At 42.7% G+C, this 19,785-nt stretch overlaps 1 protein-coding gene across 3 annotated transcripts; it reads right to left on the bottom strand.

The window, feature by feature from the left end:
• Window positions 1–10,419: 10,419 nt before the first annotated feature.
• On the bottom strand, window positions 10,420–19,437 carry LOC130142148 (iron-sulfur cluster assembly 1 homolog, mitochondrial-like). 3 transcript variants are annotated; one of them, XM_056323627.1, is made up of 4 exons: window positions 18,227–19,437; window positions 16,698–16,751; window positions 14,813–14,918; window positions 10,420–11,065 (listed from the first exon to the last, which is right to left on the bottom strand). In XM_056323627.1, the coding sequence occupies exons 1-4, from the start codon at window positions 18,428–18,430 to the stop codon at window positions 10,917–10,919; spliced, it is 513 nt and encodes a 170-aa protein (XP_056179602.1). In that variant the 5' UTR covers window positions 18,431–19,437; the 3' UTR covers window positions 10,420–10,916. The 3 variants fall into 3 exon arrangements, with proteins under 3 accessions (XP_056179602.1, XP_056179604.1, XP_056179601.1); XM_056323629.1 differs by having other exon boundaries at window positions 18,236–19,437; XM_056323626.1 differs by having other exon boundaries at window positions 18,182–18,475.
• Between the last annotated feature and the right edge of the window lie 348 nt (window positions 19,438–19,785).

The raw sequence follows: 19,785 nt of genomic DNA, 5'->3' as shown, positions 1-19,785 counted from the left end.
TGATAATTTTCACATTTCACTTTAGGCTTCAAGTTTAGTTTAAACAGCTTTAATACAGGATCTGACACATGATAGTCATATGGAAGAAAGGTACATTATAGAAATTCATTCTGTATTGAAGTTTGAATTCAAACCATTGCCAGGATGTCATACCGTTATCTGATTTTAATTACATTACAAGGCAAATCCAGTGCTAATTCAAGATCGAGCCCTCCACACAATCTAACACTATACAATAAACAAACACTTTGAATTTTGTAATGCTTGCTTTGTTTTCCAGTCTCCTCTTCAATTTTTTTATGCCAATTCATTTTACATGACTAACTTTTCTTTTGGAGTGAATAAAAATGTTTATTTCTGGATGACTGAGGGATCAGATTACAATTTATTGTTTCCCAGTAACAGAAAGTTCTAACAAAATTCAGTGTTGCAGAAAAGGCAAAATCAGGGATAAGAGACTTCTGCAATTTCTAGCTACCATATATGTCCACATTTTTAAATCAATACAATTAATTTACATTAATAACTCTTCGTTTGGATTATGCATTTGCATGCTGCTGCATGAGAAGGAGTGAGCTCCTTGCAACTCTTTTTCCCCCCTCAGTCTTACTAACCCTAGAAATACTTAATGGACACTAAAAAAGGAGTTTTCTTCTAGAACATGTTATTAAAAGGGGGACCTAAGAAGAGACACAGAAGGAGAGTTTAGCAGGAGAAAGATGAGAAATGGGCAAAGAACTTGAAGCTACTACTAAATGCTTACTAGCAATTATGGACTGCTGGAGCGGACAGAAATTTGACAGTCTGAACAAAAGAGATGAGGAGTCAGCAAAATGCAGACATGTGGCGTACGAGGCACGGACTTTGCAAGGATTGTGAAGCAAAGACATTTATTGTTAGTTAGTTACAGCTTTTATAAGTTCATACTCTGTACGCACCCTGCTAAAAGCTTTACTATTGGTCAAACTCTACTGTCCAGATGCCCAGCTGCTTTTCACTATAGGCTACTCTGCTGTTCATGCTGTTTCCTTATCTTCTAGAGGTGAGATCACATTCCTCCTTTGTTTGTCTCATCCAGGTTTCTTCTCACACTCAAAGTTATTTACCTCTTTGCTGCAGGATCATGGCTGCACATCATCAAAGCAAGGTCACAGCTGCACATTATCAATGTCAAACAACCCACTGTCTCAGTTCCCTACAATTCCCCCTTTTTGTTTTTTCAAAAGGTTGCTTTAACATGTTATGGACTGTTTGTTCCCTTTTTTTTCTTTCATCACTTAATTACCAATTTTAGCCTTATTTTATGTGTACATTTGTACATTTCAATCAAGTTCACAAAATGCAAATCTTTTGTTAACAGCGCATTTCATACAGAGGTCAACATATAGATTTATGATTATTTATAAGAACATGCAATAAGCTATGGAAATTTTATGAAAATATTTTAACAGAAACTTAATAAAATGAATGAGCATGAGAAATTGTGCTTAACTTGCAAATTCTATATATATAAGCTGCTACAAAACATTTTCTGTCCTAAAGAAAAGATAAAACCTACTTAAAAGCTCTTGAAATCTTGCACTTGGGCAAGTGTTTCACTGTGCCTCCATTCTGAAGCATGGAAGTGGAAATAGTGTAGAACAAAGTTTTACTTTAAATAATTGTTCAACTGTTATTGCTGCTTTTCAGAGAACCTGAAAGCATACAATGAAAACTTAAAACTCAACAAACAGCTGAATGAACACATTTAGATCGTTACCGGAATTAAATGTAGAAGTTAACTCAAGAAGCTTCTCAAAATGTTCTGGTTGCTTTGTGGGGTTTTTGTGTTTTTTTTTACTATACACAAACAGGGAAATAAAAAGGTTGAGAACTCCATTCTAATTTATGAACAAAATTCAGAATTTCATTTTATCACAAATTGCTTGGAATTAGATTAGGTTGCAGTTGTCATCCTAACAACTAGTTTCCACATTTTACCCCTTAACTGAAAAACACATATGATGAAAAAGTGTATTTCTAGAAACAGAAGAGTAATTGAGAAAAAATTTAAATTCTTATGTTCACAATTGGTTTTTTAAGTCTTATTAAAGTAACTTTTTTTTTTTTTTAAGCAACCAGAGACACTTTATTGTACAGAGAAGCTCATATTTATATCTCTGAGCCCCGATACAAATTCCAGCTGTATGCACCACCAGGCTGAGGGCAGAAACCATTCATGCAGTTACATGTCTTTCTTACTCTCCTTCACAATACCTAGCTGTTCTCTCATCTCCTGCCAGGTTAGACATTCTCCATACTCCTCTCATATATCTCTCTTCAGACATTCTCTATCCTCCTCTTTTTTGCTTGCTAATTGCGACAAGGCAAAGGCCGTGTGTAGCTGGGTGAAAGAAAGAAAGCTTACCAAAGGTACAAGGCCCCCCCACTGCCCTGCCCAGAATTCCCATCCAGGCCCTGTCCCCACAAATCAAGAAGGTATTGTTCAGAAGGCCTATAGAGGAAATTCCCGGGTTTACTGTTCTGGGGGTGGTATACTTGCACCAGGCGGATTTATTTCGATAAACTGTTGACTGACTGGTAAGGTCAATGCACAGTGTAGACTGATTGGTTGCATTGGCGAGGGTAAACCAGACATAGGTGTCGGGTAAAGCAGGTGGGTGATAGGAGCCTATCCCTGGATTGCAAGTGAGGATGACAAGAAAGGCCGAATACAACGCATGGGGACCCATCAGAACTGGTTTCCTGTAGAAACACAAGCATAACCCTGACCCCACTTTATCAGATGCGTAGGACCCTCCCATTCCCCCATCACCAGGTTTCGAATCATAACAGGTGTTTTTTCTAACAGTTCCTGCTGCAGGAAAAATTGACGATCATAACGGGTTTGGTCATCTTTGTTATGATTTTAAAAGTTCAAAACAAAGGTGGCCTTCCATAATCTGTCTTGTGGAGAGTCCTGACCCCTGCTCCCCCTTTTTTGTTTATTTAACGTCCTTCAGGGAGGGATGAGCTCTTTCAATAATGGCTTGACCGGTGGGGGAGTGAGGAATTCCCGTAGTATGAAGAACTCCCCACTGCTGCATAAATTTGGCAGTTCGTTGCACTATATAAGCAGGCCCATTATCAGTATTGATTTTTGGGGGCACGGCAAGGATGGCTGTTGATGCAGAAGGTTCGGACACAACTTATACGGCCAATGTGATCAAGTTAGTGCCACTTTATTAAGGGATACACAGCAATTTATACACTAGCACAAAGCACACACATTGCTTCTAGATTGCTAATAGGCTAAAGCTGCTTGTCTATTCACTCTCCTGCACTCTATGATTGGTCACGGCATGGTATCCATGCTCCTGCCTACATTCTGTTTTGACATTCTATTTTCTTATTTTTCAGTCCAACTCCTTTATCTCTTTCCCACGTACAGTTCCTTAATAGGTCAACTTTCTTATCTCTCTGCCAGTACACAGTTTCTTTGTCTCCCTTGGCCTTGCATATGTCCTTCACAACAGCTGCAGCCTGTTGTTACAATGAGGCCACTTGGTCTGGATTGCTCATAATATGCCCATTCTCTTCTAGCCACTCCACAGATGGCGAAACATGTTAGCCAATGTTTGTAAACATCACGACTCTTTTCCTGGCATGAGCCGTGGTAACAATATAACCTGAAAAGGTATCTACAAGACATTCACATATTTCAGTTTCCCAAACTCCACAAAGTGAGTGACATCGGATTGCCACAGTTCATTAGAGTGTATACCCTTCGGGTTAACTCCTTCCTTTGAGGGCAAGGGGATCACTCTCTGGCAATCAGGGCAAGATAGGGTAATGTCACGAGCCTGTTAGAGAGTGAGCTGGAACTGTCTTTTCAAAGCACATGCATTTTGATGATAAAAGCTATGAGAAATACATGCTTGTTCATACAGGTTAGGCACAACAGCAGACATAGTGTGAAAATCTGCTACATTGTTGCCTTCAAATATGGGTCCCGGAAGATCCGTGTGGTACCTAACATGCAACACATAATAATTGTGAGTACGATGATTCACCGATGTCCACAGAGTTCTAAGTTCCTTCATGAGGAGAGGATTGGAAACTTCTTTTAGGTAGGAACAGTCGATAAGTAGCTTAAGTCCAGCAACGTACATGGAGTCTGTAACAATATTCAAGGGTTCCTGCACAAAGCGTTCTAAAGCCATATTCACCGCAACAAGCTCAATAACCTGGGTAGATCCTTGAGCGCACCGGTGTTCCTCAGTTGACCATTTAGAATCAGCAGGTTTCTTCCAGGCAATTATTGCCTTCTTTGTTTCTCCAGATGCATCTGTAAAAACAGTGATGCCATCGACCGACATCTCACTAAATTATCATTGGCCCTATAAGGGCAAATGTCGAATGTCAGTCCATATTTTATGTTTAGGATAATGAAGAGATAATTGCCCCGCAAAGTCTGCTAATGCACTTTGTATATCATGTCTTTGCGTTAACAACCAGTCCAGGTTTTCCTTAGGGGCAGGAAAATATATCACATCAGGATCCTGTCCACTAATCATTTGGAGCCTTGTTCTCCCTCGTTGAATCAATTGTGCAAACAGTTCAGTTATTGTGGTTACAGTCTTTCGCAAGGTATGCGGTAAAAACACCCACTCCAGTACCCACAAGAGATCTGAAGATTGTTTATTCCATTGAAAAATAACAGCAAAGGCTTGAAAGTCACTGGGAACGATAGCTAGATACATAGGCTGATCTCAAAACCGGCAAAAGCATTGACGTCATTCGATTGCATTAGCAACTTTCCTCAAAGCGTGAATGCTTTCTGATGTCAGAGTTTGTGGAGAGTTAAGATCAGGATTCCCCTTCAATTGTTGAAATAGGGTATGTAAATCCTCAGTAGTAAGTCCCAGAACAGGGTGCAACCAATTAATGGCTCCCAATAGTTTTTGCAGATCATTAAGTGTCCGAATTTTCAGGGTGTTGAGAACTACAGGTTGGGGTCGGATTTCCTGCTGAGTGATCTGCCAGCTGAGGTATTTCCAGGGTTGAGTACGCTGAACCTTTTCTTCTGCAGTCTGTAACCCTGCTTCATTAACAGCCAAATCGTACCTGCATAGCAGCTGAATGAGCTGCCTCCTCTGCTTCAGCAGCTATTAAGATGTCATCCATATAGTGGTATATAATCACAGAAGGATTGTCACAACAAACCCTGTGAAGGGCAGAGGCAACTGTAAGCTGGCACATCCTGGGACTGTTGCACATGCCCTGAGGAAGCACAGTCCAGTGATATCTCCGCATGGGTTCTTGTTGATTGATTGCCAGTATCGAAAAGACAAACCGAGGTGCATCATCCAGATGCAGGGGAATAGTAATAAACCAGTCTTTTAAGTCAGTTACCATGAGAGGCCAATCACCAGGTAGCATTGCTGGTGATGGCAACCCTGGCTGAAGACCTTCCATAGGTTCGATTACAGCATTAACAACTCTCAAATCATGCAGCATCCTCCATTTTCCACTTTTCTTGGGGATGCAAAACACCGGGGTATTCCAAGGGCTATTTGTGGGCTGGATATGTCCTGCTTTTAGCTGCTCATCTACCAAATGATAAAGATGTTCAAGCTGTTCTTTATGCAGGGGCCACTGGTCAACCCATACCGGCTTGTTGGAGAGCCAGGAAAGCTTAATAACTGACAGTGATAAATCTGGGTTGGACGGCTGTGCAGTGACCCCTACGAAAAAGACACCCTGTCTGGTTCATTTACATGAATAATAGTTCCAAACTGACTGAGTATATTGTGACCCCACAAGGTGCATGGCACTAGCATAACAAATGGAGCGGCTGAGCCAGCTGCCCCTGTGGCCCTTGAATAGTTAATAAATAAGTGCTCTGTCGAGGTCTTTGCATTCCACCCACCCCAAGAATAGTGGATGCAGACTCCTTTGTTGGCCATTCCGGGGGCCATTCAGAGCTCTTGATAATAGATACATCAGCTCCAGTGTCTAGTAAACCTTGAAATTTTTTGCCTTGAATATAGCATGACAAAAAAGGCTGGCTTTGTTTTATCGTTGTGGACCAGTATACCTGAGGGGCTCCTGTGCTACCAAAGCCTGCTTTCCCCCTCCTTTTTCCCTGTCCATTTGCCGTGGGACCATAAAATGGCACTAACTGAGCTATCCGCTGCTCTGCTGGAATGTGGCAAGGTGGTGCCGGTGACCAGGACATGATTTGTATTTCTCGTGTATAGTCAGCATCAATAATACTCGGTAAAACAAAAAGACCTAATTTGGTGGTAGATGACCATCCAATAAATAATGCATGCATTCCTTTGCCAATAGGGTCATATACCCCAGTTGGCAATACTGTTACTTTAGTATCTCTAATAATTACTTCATGTCGGACAGCCAGGTCCAATCCTGTGCTGCGGCGGTGGCGAGTCGGAGCTCACTGGCTGAAGAGTGGGTGTCTGCATATATACATATTTAAACACACACAAATATAGAAGTGTTTTGGGGGTTTTGTTGTTGTTTTCCAACTCAAATCAGAATAAATAGCCAATATATTCTTGCAGATGGCTTTTGGATGGGGAAGTGCAAGTGGAGTGGACAAAGTAAGTGGCAAAGGAAAAAAACAGCAAGATTTTATTTCCATGGTACATGAACATACAGAAGTGCCACATCACTTAATGTTCTTACCTTCTGGGTTCCAATTAATAACAAGATGCAGTGTAAAAACATCAGCGCATGGATTTAACACACAATTTAAATTTTCAAAATGAATTAACCTTATTTTCCTTAATTGTTGACGCAGAAGGCTCGGACACAACTTATATGACCAATGTGATCAAGTTAGTGCCACTTTATTGAAAGACTTACAGCAATTTATACTCTCAGCAAAAGATAAACATGCTACACAGGCTTTGTTATGTAAAAAGTGATAGGTTAAAACTACTCGTTCCACGCTTCCACCTCCCTTATGATTGGTCCCGGTGTGGTGACCACACGCTGCTCCCCCCCTGTGCAGGCATCCTGTTTTTTCTCATCTTTCCGTACAACTCCCCCATCTCTCCGCGAACACACAGCCTCCCTATCTCCCTTGGCCTTGCACATGTTCTTAACAACACCTGCAGCTTGTTAGGGCTGCGGCCTGTTATTACAACCAAGTTATTCCATCTGGATTGCTCATAATATGTCCATTGTCTTCCAGCCACTCCACAAATCCCCCTTTTTGTTTTTGAGCAATCCAGACCCCTTTTTGGTTTTGAACAGCTAGTACCAGGTTTGCCATGTTCTGCAGGGCCCTTGCAAAAATGATGGCAACCAAGGTAATAGCAAACAAACAATACTGCCAATTGAGTGAATTGATGCCAAAAAGGCTGACATTTTCTCAGATTTTGATAACATGTTGCTGCAATGGGGCGCCTAAAATCCACGCAGCACATACCATCAAAATCCTCACAGACGAGTCCTTGAGCCAACAACAAAAAGCCAATAGTTGCTCTGTTTTGTATGTAATGGTGGCAAATTTGACTCACATTCTTAACTGCCTAACAAGCAAGGTGATTTAACTCTTTAATGCTTTCCCTGCTGTTGCTCCGGATAAGAGAAGAACCGCTGCAATATGTTCCCACCAGTTCCATAAATCAACTACATCATTACATGCTTTTGGATTAACATTACACAGAGGTAATCAATTATCCCTAATATCAAGGCTTTCAGTAAGATTCTTCATTCCCCACATGCATTTACTTTTTTGCAACAATGTCTGCAAGTCAGGAAGGGTACACCAAACAAGGACTGGTTCAGTAAGGAGACCACACATTAGTTGTTGGGTTGACTGGTGGCAGCAGTGCTCCCACAGTCTGGCATGCTAAGCTCAGGCCGCACACAGTGAGCAGGTATCCATCGCAGACCTTCATCTGTAGAAACACAAGCATAACCTCTCCCTCAAGTTAAAAATTCATGCGGTCCTGACCAATGCCCAGTACGAGAGTCTTTCATGCGTACTAAGACACCTTCGTGCTTTTACTGCTTGTCACCAATTGACAAAAAGTGTCGCACAATGGGAGGCACCGCATGGTCGACAGAGATTTTCAAAAAGTTCAAAACATAGCATGCTTTCTCTGAATGTGCCTCTGGGGTCATTCCCTTTATTTCTCTTTTTTTTCTTTTTTTTTTTTTTTTTGTAACAGGGAAGCTCATATTTACATCTCTGAGCCTGGACACAAACCGCAGCTGCATGCACCACTAGGCTCAGGGCAGAAATCATTCATGCATTTACACAGCTATATATCACTAGAAGCATGCAGACATCTATTTATCACTAAGCAAGTTAAGAGTGTGTACTGTTCTTACAGAAGAGATTAGAGAAGCAAAAAAAAAAAAAAAAAGTGTTATGCTACATTCCAGAACTCAGCCTGAGAGTTACAGTCTGCTGTGAGTTCTGCGTTACAATCATTTAACACATGTTGGGGTTGAGATTGTGAAAGTTGCCTGTTTACAATTTTCATTGGCATTATCATAGCTAGTTGTTTTTAAAGCAACCCTCGAGCTTCCTCATGCTCGACTTGTTGCAAAATATTCTGAAGCCAATCAATAAAGTTAGTATATGACTCTCTAGGACCCTGCAAGACTGTGGCAAGACTCCCGCATCCGGACTGCTTTAATAGCCATCTCCTTCATTTGGAAATAGTTGTCCCTGGGATACCTTGCCTGAGTCACAAAATCAGCACAATTATTTTCTCCAGCCAACAGCTCATAGTTAACAGCAATTCCCCGACTAAGGTTTTCAATCAAGGCCACTACACATAGCTCACAAAAATCAGATAACCACATCATTTACTGTATCAGAGTTAGTAACATATGAAGCAATAACTTCCAATCATGCAGTGTGAGTGTATAAGGCTCTGCAATTACTTTAAGAAGGGACATAGAAAATGTATTATGAATCCTCCCTTCCCGCACTGCTTTGTTTAATGAAGAGTGTTCCCCCGTGGAGAGTCTGCCAAATCACAACAATCACAGCAATATGGCTACATGCCGTGCTCCCTTTACTAAACAAACAGGTCATATTTATAACTTAAACCAACCTCTCACACGACTCTACACACAGGTGATTGGATAAAAGTTTCTGGTCACGCGGGCGTCCGTGTCGCTGATTGGTGAGCATGCTGCAGGCGCCTGATCAGAGTGTGCTGATGAGAGTGTGTTGATTTCGCGGTTCCCAGGACTTGCTCTGCACCTGGCTACTTGTTTGTTCATGGCTTGTTTTCTTTCTCACACTGCTTGTTCCAAGGACAATTTAAAGTTGCTCTGCAGCTTCAACTAACAGGCCTGGGTTGTCTAACCCAGACAATGGTAACATATGTCCTCGGTCCTTTAAAAATCCCTCTACAGTTTAACTCTTTAACAAGCCTCGTATTGTATAGGCTGCCACTCTCGACGTTAATTTATCTGACAAAATACTGAACATGCCATAGCGACTCCCAAATGCCCTTGCTTAAGTGTTTCCCACTTGCATTCCTGCCACCAATCCCTCAGACCCCCTTTCACCCTCCCCGAAAATACAGTTAATGCATGGGGGGAGGCGGTGAGGTGGGGAGGTCCAGCTCCTTTTCCAGATCTATAGGAACTGGATCAAAAGGTTTATCAGTGTCAATGGAATCATTGTCCGAGTTGTCCTTTTCCTGCGCTTGGTCCTGTGTTGTGAGAGTTGCTGTAATCAGTGACAGAAGCTTTGTGGGTAGAGGAGGTGTGGACAGAATCGCCATCGCTGATGGTGTGTTGAGAAGAGTCACACTGTCGGTGAAATTTACAGCCTCCTCTGGTTCAGTGCTCATGCTGTTGGTGGAATTTACAGCCTTCTCTGGTTTAGTACTTTTAGTAGAATTAGTCCACACTTGGCAAAGAGTAGTCGGAATTTGCTACCAAGGTGCTAAATGCATTCCTGACGCAGAGTCCCCCTGCATGGCAGCATCATAGAATCATCTGCTGACCACTTTCATTTCTTTCAAAGTCTCTAAAATCAACCTCCACATTGTGGAGAATTTTACACTTTCTTTAGAGCCTGAACTAATGTCCTCCCACATTGCAGCACCGATCTTATCCCAGGTTGTTAACTCAAAAGCCACACTCACTGAGGGAATCAGTCCTCGCTGCCGAGCCCATGACAGCAACTTTGTCAGGCTTCCCTCATCATAAGATAATCCTCTCTTAGAGACGATATGTTGGAGGAGCTTCACCCCTGCCGCTGCTTCTTTGCTCAGCATGGACCCCATCTCCTCCCTGACCACTCAACTGATCAGGGCGAGATACCAACAGTTGCGCGCGCATGCCTTCCCAGGCACTGGGGCAGTGCCTGCTACGGCCGACTTCTTCCGCCCCCTCTGAGCCACCTCTTCGCTCCTGGAAGCATGGACAAGAGGGTCCCTTTTTCAGGCACCACTTTATTGAAAGACTTACAGAAATTTATACTCTCAGCAAAAGATAAACACACTACACAGGCTTTGTTATGTAAAAAGTGATAGGTTAAAACTACTCGTTCCACACTTCCACCTCCCTTATGATTGGTCCCGGTGTGGTGCCCACACGCTGCTCCCCCCTTGTGCAGGCATCCTGTTTTTTCTCATCTTTCCGTACAACTCCCCCACCTCTCCACGAACACACAGCCTCCCTATCTCCCTTGGCCTTGCACATGTTCTTAACAACACCTGCAGCTTGTTAGGGCTGCGGCCTGTTATTACAACCAAGTTATTCCATCTGGATTGCCCATAATATGTCCGTTGTCTTCCAGCCACTCCACACTTAATAGCATCCACACTCTGCACAGCCTAAGTACCTGAAGAAAATGCACTTGCTTTTGAAAGCCACATATTCAGCAAGTGTTTTGTGGCTTTCAAAGTCAAAGTAGTCATCCTGAAATTTCAAACGTTAAAGCTTTCTCCACAGCCACATGTTCCTTTGATGTTTGGATTACTGAAGACAAATTCACTGAACAGTTTGTCTTCCACATAGTCCATTTCAGTTCTTAGAAGTGTCAGCTGTGCTTTCTTCTCAATAAAGATTCTAATCCCTTAAAGACAACAAAGAAAAAAAAAATTACGTACAGCAAAACCGTTCATCATTTACTTTGAAATGTTGTTCCAACCAGTGATAAAAGTGGAAGCCAAATACAAAAATATGTCAATAGAACTCATTTTCCCTAGCCTAAGATATGGCACTTTTTTTCTTCCTTCCCCCCCCCCCCCCAAACTCTAGCTACAAAATTCTAGCAACAGTCTAGTGCTGGTATTTGTGTATATGTGCGCATTTATTTTCATTCAGATTTAAAATCACGATACCCAGAGCAATCAGTTGTAGAACTTGGATGTGGGTCTCAGCTTTGATACTTCCTTTCCCATGCATTATATTCAGTAACCCACTTTCTTCTACTGTTCTTAAAGCCTATGCATTCCTAAAAAAAAAAAAAACACCGAAGAACCCTTCTCTCATAAGGAATGTCCTTTGCTCTGCCAACATTATTAGATCTACATGAATTATTAGCAATATTGAATTCTATACCAAGGTAGCTGTGCGAACTTTTGAAGATATCATAACCTTTAAGGTGTAAGAATTAGCAGTTCATCTGCAGAACTAGAAAGATCTCCTTTTTCTAAAGTATGCAAAGTATCTACCAGCCTGGAAAGTTATTGAACTTTAAAACTGCAAGTATGGTATAAAGTGGTTAGTATGAATAGACTGCTTTAGCTGTCCATAAGACTAGGAAATAATAAAAATAAAAGTTTAAAAATAGTGTCAGTAGCAGCGACAAGAACTCATTAAGTTATAGGAGGGTGCTGGAAAGCTGTTTCATCATAGTAGAAGTTGAGATGGAACACTTTAGTAAAACAAGTCAAGTCTGTGGGCATCTAAGCACATTTTCCTTGGTCAACCTGGACAGTAATACACAGGGAAGGCTAAATCTAATGAGAGAGAACCTGAACCCTGAAGCAGAATCACAATTCTGTATTAAGCATCAGCACTTGCTAACTAAAAGCCAGGAGAATTGGGTTGGTACCCAAAGCCACCAGCTCACTGTGCTATATAAAAAGTTAGAGCCTTCAGTGGAAGACTGTCTAGAAGCAATCAAAGTAAAACAGAAGGGACACAGCCACAACTGAAACATCATCTGGCTTCAGAGATTAAGGCCTCTGTTGTGACTGAGGGAAACTGCTGTCATCTCCCTTAAGAACCAAGCCAGGAACTGCCTTCTGAAAAGTGTGTTTTCAGCCCTGTAAAGCCAGAGCAGCTCTGGAGGCAAGAAGAGGCAACTCTAGGATCCAGCTAAATCTGAAGTCAAGAAGCACCTGCAAAATTAGGTGGCAGTCCTGATCTCATCTACTCCATTTCAATTTAGTCATTTGCTGAAGCTCCTTAAAAAGTTATCTTAAAAAAAAGTTACCTAAAAAAAATAAATATTAAGATTTGGTCACAGATATTTTCAAGGCAGCTGGAATTTGAGCTCTGCCAAGCAGCATAGCTTCTGTAAGAAAGTAACTGTGATATCCTACTCTTATTCAAATCTCCTACTTTGCCACCAGCTGAAAAGTAATCTTTCTGGATGCAAACGCAGCACAGTTCAATAACGTATAAAAAAATTTAGCAAATTTTAGAAGAACAGAAGCCAAAACAAACATTATTATGCCTTCCTAAAAATTCATGCTTGACAAAAATATCACCAAGGGAAGGTTCCATAAAAATTGGAAAGATGTATGGAACTTTCAGTACTTTAACAATAGACCTACAACGGGACTACTCAGTGAAATTATCGGGCAGCAAGCTGTAGTGGGTTTGCGTGGCAAGGTTTTGGTAGCAGGAGGGGGGCTACAGGGGTGGCTTCTGCGAGAAGATGCCAGAAGCTTCCCCTAAGTCCCATGGAACCAATGCCAGCCAGCCCCAAGACGGACCTGCCGCTGGCCAAGGCCGAGCCAATCAGAGACAGTGGTAGCACCTCTGTGATAACATATTTAATAAGAGGGGAGAAGAAAAAAAAACCAAACAACGAACAACCCAGCAACTTCAGCTAGAGAGAGGAGTGAGAATATACGAGAGAAACAACTCTGCAGACACCAAGGTCAGTGAAGGAGGAGTGGGAGGAGGTGCTCCAGGCGCCGGAGCAGAGATTCCTCTGCAGCCCATGCAGGTCCACAGTGGAACAGATATCCATCTACAGCCCGTGGAGGACCCCACGCCGAAGCAGATGGATGCCTGAAGGAGGCTGGGACCTGTGGGAAGCCTGCACTGAAGCAGGTTTGCTGGCAGGACTTGTGAACTCGGGGGGAGGGGGGACAGGACACGGGACGGGGACACCCACGCTGGAGCAGTCTGTTCCTGAAGGACTGCACCCTGTGGATGGGACCCACGCTGGAACAGTTCATGAAGAACTGCAGCCCGTGGGAAGGACCCATGTTGGAGAAGTTCCTGGAGGACTGTGCTCCGTGGGAGGGACCCCATGCTGGAGCAGGGGAAGAATGTGAGGAGGAAGGAGTGGCAGAAACAACGTGTGATGAACTGACCCCATTCCCTGTCCCCCTGTGCCACTCGGGAGGAGGGAGTAGAGAAATTGGGAGTGAAGTTGAGGTGGTGGTTTTGATTTTATTTCTCATTATCCTACTCTGATTTGAATGGTAATAAACTAAACCAATTTCCCCAAGTTGAGTCAGTTTTGCTCATGACTGTAATTGCCAAGTGATCTCCCTGTCCTTATCTCGACCCACAAGCTTTACATTATATTTTCTCTCCCCTGTCCAGCTGAGGAGGGGGAGTAATAGAGCAGCTTAGTGGGCACCTGGCAGCCAGCCAGGGTCAACCCAGCACACAATACCAACCTAAGAAAACAGTTTCAAACATAATGCTTAATTAAAATTATAGAATGCATTGTCACAAAATAACGTCAAGATCAAAAGCATAAAGGCATTTAAAAAAAGAAGTCGATTATAAGGCTAGCTATAGAAGATAGTTGGGAAAACTTTGCAAATAAAGCTTTTACTTTGTCAAGTACTTTTAGGTACATTAGTAAGGTATCCGTCTGTCCATGCCTTGTTCTGTATTCTCTCAGATATTTGCTATTGGCTGCCTCCAAAGACAGGAATAAAGGGCTAGGGCATTTATTCTGACCCAGTACAGAGGCTTTTTTGTTGTTATCATAGGGAACTCCAACTTATCCCAACATGGGCATGGAATGAAGGTTGGACCGAGGATATTGCTTGTTTCCTCTACTGTCGCGACGGAGGGAAGACACAGTCACTCAATATGAGTGATCAGCAGACTTTGTTTATTGTCCCTTACAGTCACCTTTTATGCCTTGTTATAATTAGCTCATACATATTACAAAAGTTAAGCTCATTATTGGTTAGTTGCCTAAATACCAAGCCCGCCCCTAGTTTCTCTTCTGTAGTTATCTGTTCCCACCTGCAACATTCTTTACCGACCACCATCTTCCTGTTATTGTGTAACAAAAACAGCCAAGGACAGTGTATTTTTGCTTTACTTCAGATAAGCTGAGTGCGATGTGCATTTTTGTCCAGCCAGCTGGACTATGTCTATGTGACCTTTTTCAGCTAGCCAGTTATCCACACTCTACAAAGCTGCAGATTTAGCTAACTGATTACTTCTACATCCTCACAACAGAAACCAAGGTGACAACTCCTATAACAGAGCACTAGAACCTCTTACAATAACTTGCTACTTTGAAGTCCTAACCTGTCCCTCGGCAAACTTGTAATTAGGTTATTCTTCCCACACACGCATGCAGTTTTTCTTTACTACATCAGAAACTCACCATCTTGAACTACATCTTCATCAGAGTCTCCCTTTGACTTTGTATATTCTAGTGTGTAAGAAAGTCCATTGCATCCTCTTGTACGAACACCTACTTTCACACCTACCTAAAATAAAACATTTATTTTTTTTTAACTTATTCTTGAATACCAAAATAAAAAAGCATGCAGAACAACAAAAAGCTGGCATTTCTTCTCCCTTGCCTCAAGGCCAGTGCTAAGGGGGGGGGGGGAAGTAAACTAGTTTAATCGATTAAAAGGTAACATTTTTTCCTCATATAAAATTGACTACCAAGCAGACATCAGATGTTTGCTACTGTGGACCAAGCCCTAAAGCATGTTGAAAACAAAACAAAACAAAGGATTAAAAAACCTCAACAAAGTAATGAACTGTTGACACTCCTTGGTGTTTGATCTCATAAAAGTCAAACCTCAGACAGATGTTTTTGTGACTTCAAATGGAAATGGATTCAGACGGTAATTCAGGCACTATTTTAAGATTGTTGAGAGTAACATAATTATGAGGTTGTGAGGCCAAGCCAAGGGCAGTTGCTAGATTTTTACATAACTCCTATAATGACCATCAGAAATCTACTACTTCAAAGTTCTGAAAACACTACTTTAAGATCTTCATTATCCACATTACCATTCACACTTAAAACTTAATCCTCTCCTTTTTGCAAGTAAGCTTATTGATTTACCGTGTTAATCAATACTAAAGCCCAACCTAGTCAATATGTTTGTGGATAATGGATAATTTGCAATTATCTAACATGACCCTGTAAATCAAACAGAGCATCTATGCAAGAGCTGAGATAAGGCTGTAGAAGAGGTTGATACAGGCTGTTGAAAATGAACTGGAAAATTATTTGTGCACAAGGATCTTCCAAAAGTATCTATACCCCTTTCCACACACAAATGCTTTCAGTACATAATTTGAGAAGTATAATAATCTATGTAACCAATGTTATGATTAAAAACATATCAAAATGCATCACTTGATGACAAGTGGAATCTCAGACAAACAGCACTTGTTCTTTTCAGACTAAATACCCTCCTCTACAAGAAGGGCTAGAAATAATGGGTTGGAAAACATGAACACCATTTACAACAAGGGGGATGACTGATCTGCTAAGCTATAGGCTTTGGGCTTCTTTAGGATGGTTTAAAACATTAGAATTAAGTGTCTAGCTAGTTGCAGATGTGCAGGAAGCAAATGAAACAATGGGGTTTTATACAAAAGTTGAGGGAAATGGTCTTCTTGAACTAGTACTTGCTGTAAAGAAGAAAGCCTAATGCTTGCTTTTATAATGGTTAGAAAGCAAGACTGTGCACTCTTCCCAAGAAGAGAAGATTACATTCTCAATCAGCTATTTGTTGAAACACCAATTATTTTACAAAAAAAGACATTGTCTGGCAAATTTCCTAAGAATTATACCTTTTCCAAAGGGTATGGATCTAACATTATTATCTATTTCAAAACCAGAAAGCCTTCAAGAAATTAATAACATCTTAGTATCAACAGCTGAAGATCTCTAGCCCTACCAGAAGTCACCACTATGCCATACTAGAATAGTTGATTAAAATATGGCTTAGAAATATTTTTCAAGCTTAAGGTGGCTCCCCCCCCCCCCTTCAGTTTTGCCCATCTCAAAAGTAACTGTACAGTGAAAGGTCATTACAGTCCATTATTTTCTGCATTTTACTTTATATAGAAATGAAGCTCAATAGATAAACTTACACAGTCTCATCCAAAACAAGACACCATCATCTCCAAGTTTTTTAAGTGTTTATTTCAAGATGCTAGGTTAAGCCAGAAATGCTTCATAATAACCAGCAGTGCCAATACCTTAGTATAATCTGCAAGATAGCCCTGTTTGCACTTACATGCTCAGGTTTATCTTTAAGAAGGTGTTTTATCTTCTGAGCAGCCGATGGGGTCTGAAAGACAGATAAATGCATATGCTTGACTTTAGTTTAAAAAAAATAAATTAAAATTCAAGTACGTTACACACTTTGTAATACATGCAAGTCACACACTGCAAATAAGTTACTTTTGTAAACTAAGACAACATTTGATTGCACAATTAAGTTTTGTCTCCTATCCGCAGAGTCCACCGACAGCACCAACCATCGGACACTGTCAACTAGCCTTTCTTCTAGTTGAAACCAATGCCTCAAGAAACATACTGCAAAATTACTACAGCTCAATTAAACAGTTCTGTTCTAGTAAAAATGTCGTCATATATGCATTACAGAAAAAAAAAAATCAGCCAGGCACAGAAATGTTTATTCCCTTCTGCTCCCATTAACTTATGGGGGGAACTATGACTTTACAGAAGATAAACTCATAGTTCACATAGATCTATCTAGTTGCTGCAGAAATGCAAGACTACATACACAAAATATACATGAAAAAGCCCCCCTTACATGCTTACAAGTTTCCAAGATATTGAGTAAGGTGAAGCTTGTATTACTAGCAGATTCAAACACACAAAGAAAACTTCTACTAGGTTTACATTAGAATACCTTTTCTAGTTAGTGCTAATAGCTAATGTTCAGTTGCTACAAGATCACTACAATACAGGAATTACCTGCCCTGACTGAACTATAGACATACTTAGTCTGCCCCCATCAACGCAGAGGGCTGCACCTCCCTCTGGAGTAAGCCTTCCCAACTGTACATACGGCCTCTACAATACTGCCACAACTAGTAAATCCGCTTTCTCAATTAACACAGGCAACCTACTTGCCAGTTTCTGTACTGAATTTCCATTCTTCAGAATAAATATACTTCTTAGAGTGACTGTGCACCGGTCTTTCCCCCTTTCCCCACTGCCTGCCAGCAGTTATCAGGCCAGAGACCCGAGACAAACCCGCTTTCCCCAAGCATTGTCTCTACACAGGTGCAGATGAGGAAACACCAGAGTCTTCTCCTCACTGGGAGCACAAATGCCCCCGGCAAGCTCACAAGTGGGAATAAGTCCTTTCCGCTTCCTTGTAGACCCTTCCTAGCGACCAAATCCCAACGCCAGCGCGCAGATGGCAACTACGGCCCTACACAGAGACATCGCTCAGAAGTGCCGGGCGCAGGTTCGCCTGCTGCTGGGCCAGTCGTGCAGCACCGCCAGCCACGTACAGAGGCTCGACAGCACGGCCCACGCCGTCCCACTGCCACTAGCAGCCTAGAGGCCTCAGCGTAGCATTTGTCTCGGGGCGGACAGAGAGTCAGGCTGAGGGAAACCCTTCAACCCTGCCCTGCCCGTGGCACAGTTCTAAGGCCCGCTCTCAGGACAAAGGCACAGATCAGAGAGGCCTGTGACCGGCATCCCATGGGGCAGGGTGGAGCCCGCCACGTCTCCAGCACTGACCAGGGTGAGGGCAGCGCGGGTAGCCTGGATCTTCCTCTTACTCACGGCCCGCACCGTAGCCCTCACGACAGACGAAGCCATGACCATCTCAGCCCCTTCCTCTCCCATCTGCCCTAGGCACAGCCGACATGACGCCACGACGCATAGCACGCTCCCTGCGCCCACCCCCATTGGGCAGCAGCCCATGATCGGCAACCAGCAACAGCCCTGCCTCCTTCCCCGGCTATTGCCGAGAAGGAGCCGTGCCATCAACTGTTATAACCCCGCTGCCAAGTGGTGTGTACGTGCCTTTTTATTTTAAACTCTTGGATGTTGTGCACCCAGGAAAGGAAGAGCGGTGCACGCAGGAGGGCTGTTCGCAGAGATAAGCAGGCGGATGGTGCTGAGACTTCGCCAGGGGAGCAGGAGTAGGAAGCCCTTCCCTTTGGGCCTCCACTGGCAGTCCCGAGGGGAAGGCAGGGGGAGGGGAAAAAATAAAATCTCCCCTTTGATTTTTTTTCAGGAACAGCATCTAGCATCAGATACTAGTTTTTAACCCTATTCCACCCCCACCCCAGGCTCCCACTAAAATCAAATTAGTACATTTATGCTGCTCCAGGGAGCACTGAGGACATAGGAGCACATCTGAAATGCTTGTGCGCCAACACATGCAGTGTGAGAGACAAACAGGATGAACTGGAAGCGTTGGTCAGCTCCCAGAGCTCTGATGTCATTGGTATTAGTGAGACTTGGTGGAATGAGTCCCATGATTGGAGAGCTGGGATGGAGGGCTACAGGCTGTTCAGGAGGGATAGGCAGGGCAGGTGAGGTGGGAGAGTTGCACTGTATGTAAGGGAGAGGCGTGACTGTGCAGCCCTTACAGTTAGGGATGACAATACTTTAAACCTATATTTACCTTTAATCTACGAAGTTGAAACACAAGCAACACTTCTGCATCTCATTACTGGATGTAGTTTGGATAACAAACTCGTTGCATGCTTAGCCAGTTTTAAATAGCTTAATAGTAAATGTGCAGGTATTTTTTTTAATATACAGAATCATGCCACTCCTTTCTAACACCATGACTGAGGCATAGTACTTCCACCGCAAATATAAAAATCAAGATAGCAAATGTTTTAAAAAAGCTACATTTTTTAGAATCATAGAATGGTTTGGGTTGGAAGGGACCTTAAAGATCATCTAGTTTAGGGGTCCTCAAACTTTTTAAACAGGGGGCTGGCGCGTGGATGAAGTGGCAGGAGGTCATCTGCGGCTGCTTGGTTTCCCCCCCCAACCCCCGGGGGGGGGGGGGGGGCGGGGGGGGGTCTGTAAATACCAGAGGGCCGGATTGAGGACCCTGGGGGGCCGTATCCAGCCCACGGGCCATAGTTTGAGGACCCCTGATCTAGTTCAAAACCCCCTGCCATGGGCAAGGACACATTCCACTAGATCAGGTTGCTCAAAGCTCCATCTAACCTGGCCTTTTCTTTAGCTACACAAAATATATGCAACTTGTGCACATGTTCTCATCTAAAACACACCAGGGGGTGGGGGGGGGGTGGGGGGGGCAGCGCCCTTAAACCTTCTATCAGCCTGAAGCTGGTGTCAGTAATACGTATGCTTAT

The sequence above is a fragment of the Falco biarmicus genome, chromosome W, assembly GCF_023638135.1.
Source record: "Falco biarmicus isolate bFalBia1 chromosome W, bFalBia1.pri, whole genome shotgun sequence".
NCBI lineage: Eukaryota > Metazoa > Chordata > Aves > Falconiformes > Falconidae > Falco > Falco biarmicus.
The sequence above is the reverse complement of the archived record's forward strand: the minus strand, read 5'-3'. Positions and strand labels throughout refer to the sequence as shown.

What these genes read in the sequence shown, in the direction of transcription:
- LOC130142148 (XM_056323626.1), bottom strand. Translation starts at nt 18,430, where the DNA reads ATGGCACGGCTCCTTCTCGGCAATAGCCGGGGAAGGAGGCAGGGCTGT. An exon ending in TTAAAGATAAACCTGAGCAT is followed by an intron (nt 14,919 to 16,697) that starts GTAAGTGCAAAC and finishes GTTTTATTTTAG; the next exon opens with GTAGGTGTGAAAGTAGGTGT. An exon ending in TGAAGATGTAGTTCAAGATG is followed by an intron (nt 11,066 to 14,812) that starts GTGAGTTTCTGA and finishes GTTGTCTTTAAG; the next exon opens with GGATTAGAATCTTTATTGAG.